The sequence below is a fragment of the Fulmarus glacialis genome, unplaced genomic scaffold (assembly GCF_000690835.1).
Source record: "Fulmarus glacialis isolate BGI_N327 unplaced genomic scaffold, ASM69083v1 scaffold45398, whole genome shotgun sequence".
NCBI lineage: Eukaryota > Metazoa > Chordata > Aves > Procellariiformes > Procellariidae > Fulmarus > Fulmarus glacialis.
Genome location: NW_009229734.1, coordinates 392 through 3326, shown reverse-complemented (window position 1 = coordinate 3326; position 2935 = coordinate 392). Strand labels below are relative to the sequence as shown.

The window sequence follows — 2935 nt, the reverse complement described above, 5'->3', positions numbered from 1 at the left end:
CAGGAATAAATGTGGCTTTCTTGGGAGCAGGGGTGGAATGTCTTAGTTAATACATGGCAATCCCCACAACAAAGCCTAGAGAAGAAATACAATTCTACAGAGAAAAGCAGGATGACACCTTGGGATGGTTGCATAGTGATAGAGCAAAGATTTGCAAAAGGCATGAATATCTCTTTACCTTGTATAGCTACCCTGTTTATACTCTATTAAAATAGACTAAGAGTCAAGACACAGGGAGGGTTAGAATTACATGAGCTTCCATCAGGTACTACCACTGGATGAACCTCATTCTTCCAGGGTGCAACTTATTTATAGATTTTGATCATTTCTGTTGTGAAATTTACTTAAGATGGAAGTGAAGGCTACAAAAACAGCACTTCAGAAAAAATAGTCCTTAAATCCTCATAATTATTAGATGAACTTTAAATCTAACATGCTTTTACTTAAGGAGAGGAAGAAGAAAACAATTCTTTCCTACCCTGAGTTGCCCTTTGCAATCACATGGTTTAGCTCTGCACACCTGCATCTGCCAAAATGATGTAAAATCTCTTCCATAGCCTTCTGGGAGGAAAAGCCCAGAAAACAATAAATCCTCAGTGGACTTAAAGGTTGGAAATAAGAGGCAATGATCAACAGAAAAGCCCCCGGCTTGGGAAAGGGGGAGAAACCTCAGGACAGCTCTTGCTGAATTACAGAGACCATCTGCATATGAGAGCCCCGCTAAGGTTCTGACAAAGAAGAGTTAAGCATGTGATCAGGATGCACAATTAGGGTGACCACAGGGAGAGATCAGAGGAAGAGGATTAGACATTAATATATATTGTAATAGCACCAAAGGTCACAGTGGAGATTCTTCCTCTAGCACAGCTAAGAATAACACGCAGATAAGACTTACATCTTCTGGGACTGTGAGACCGCTGATTTTCTGTTGGGGAAAAAAAAAAAAAAAAAAAGAAGAAAAGAAAGCAACAGGTCAGCAGGATCCTTGGAGGAAGGAGACATAAGTCCAGAATGAACCATTTATTTTTATTATGCTTTAGTCTAAAGAGTGTACAACAAGTCATACTGCTAAGAAATTTAACTGCTTATTATTAGTTTCCCACCAAAAATAATACCGAGACAGCTATATTCTCACTGTGGCAGTCACATCAGTAGCAACACACCACAACAAATTCTGGGAGGCATAAACATTCAGTCCCTGCAAGAAGCAAAGTTAAGCAAAGACGCACATTTTCGACGGGGCATCCTTGCAACATTCCTGCCTATTTGACAAGAGAGACAAAAATGCCCCTTTGTCTACAAAAGTCTCTTCTGGAATATGGTATTGATTTTGAGATGTGGCTTTTGCTTTATGATGAATGCAGCCAACCCCAGGAAAGCCATGATGGATGTTTCAATTTTAGAACATTTTTGATGAGCTGATGTTTGTTGCTAGGCTAAACCAGGAGCTACCAGTGCCACCGCTGCAGAGTGCTCCATCACTGGGGCAATCTGAAGTGACTCACCCAGCCCTAAAGGTGCACAAGCTTCTGAATCACCAGAAAATTTTTCAAGGCAAAATTTCAGATTTCAGATAAACAGTACTGGGAATGTTTACCCATCTTCTCACCATGTGAAGAGGCCACTATCTTCTTCCTTTCTTCCACTGTGGCTAGTCGCCTCCAGAGTGAGGGATATCTCTTGTACAGGGAACCCCGAAACATACGCAAGTAGTTTCCCACCTACAAGAAAAGTGGAGACGTGGCCTGGTGTTCCAGTACGGCCTGGTATTCCATTTAAGAGATTTTTAGCAGAAGCTGAAACAAATCTCTGTAATGATAAGAGGGACCTCCTAAGAGGATTTTTTTGTTTGTTTTTCGTGTTTTTCAGATAAGACTGACTGCACTGGGTTTGGCATCATATAGCACTGCAATTTTGGCGGCAATACAAAAACCAGAATTTTTATCAGCACTTATTTCATTAGTCTGATACAAAAAAACTCCCATCTGTTGACAATAATCCATTTAATAGGAAAAAACTCCATTCATTTTCATGTATTTTTGAACAACCTAACCTTTCTTTACTTCAATTTCTGTTTCAATGCACAATGCTCAGTAGGAATTAAATCAAACCAGATACCCAGCTCTCCGACAGTTATCATTTCTACTTTGAACCTCTGTACCATCTAGACATTGCTCAAATACAGCAAATGCCCAGAGACTTGTAATTTTTTTTAAATCCTTTGAACATGTAAAATGTGATCGCTGCCAATAATCCTCTTTCAAATTTACTTACCATCTGTAAAGCAGTTCCATTCTTCCTGGAACAAGATCCTCACCTGTGCTGAAAACTACAGCAGGACTTGCTGAACAACAGAACTATTTCTAGACTCTGAAATCAAATTTTTAGACTGGTAGTACACTGGCAGACTGCCACACAATAAGGTTTTTATTCCTTGTTTGACAAGACTCATTTTGATCTTAACATCTATTTTCAGGTAATTTTTAATTGTATCTGTTGCTCTACAGGGCTCATCAAGAGACAGAAATTAATGGCAGATAAAAAAGGCAACCCTTTTTCCCCTTCCATGTGTCTGGTATGGCAATCTCGCAGATTAGCTGACAGCAGTTACAGTTCTTCTTTCAAACTTTACATTTCACATGAGAGAGCGAGGGGCTTTTAATCCCTACTCAACCTATACAGCTGGCAATTTAACTTATCCAGTATTTCCTTTTTTGCATGAAGGAAGGCTAAAACATTTTTTCCTGTTTCCAACTATGGTCATTTCCCTGCTGCTGAAGCACCAATGTTTCTTGCTTCAATAAGGCCGGTCTTCAGGGAGGCAGAAAAGCCTCTCAGCATGAGAGAATATAGTGTCAGCATACACACTGGGGTGCTAAAATGCTGCACCCCAGCATTTGTTGGCAAGACTCATTTGCACAAGGCTGAGAAGCTG

At 40.0% G+C, this 2935-nt stretch overlaps 1 protein-coding gene across 1 annotated transcript in view; it reads right to left on the bottom strand.

Annotated features, from left to right (window-relative positions):
• The window catches only part of SMARCB1 (SWI/SNF related, matrix associated, actin dependent regulator of chromatin, subfamily b, member 1), an 11040-nt gene extending 9323 nt beyond the window's left edge, over positions 1-1717 (bottom strand). The window contains exons 1-2 of the mRNA XM_009583959.1: positions 1610-1717; positions 896-925 (exon numbers count right to left, since the gene is read on the bottom strand). Of these exons, the coding sequence (XP_009582254.1) occupies positions 896-925; positions 1610-1703 (124 nt within the window). The 5' untranslated portion in view covers positions 1704-1717. The remainder of the gene's footprint in view (positions 1-895; positions 926-1609) is intronic.
• Between the last annotated feature and the right edge of the window lie 1218 nt (positions 1718-2935).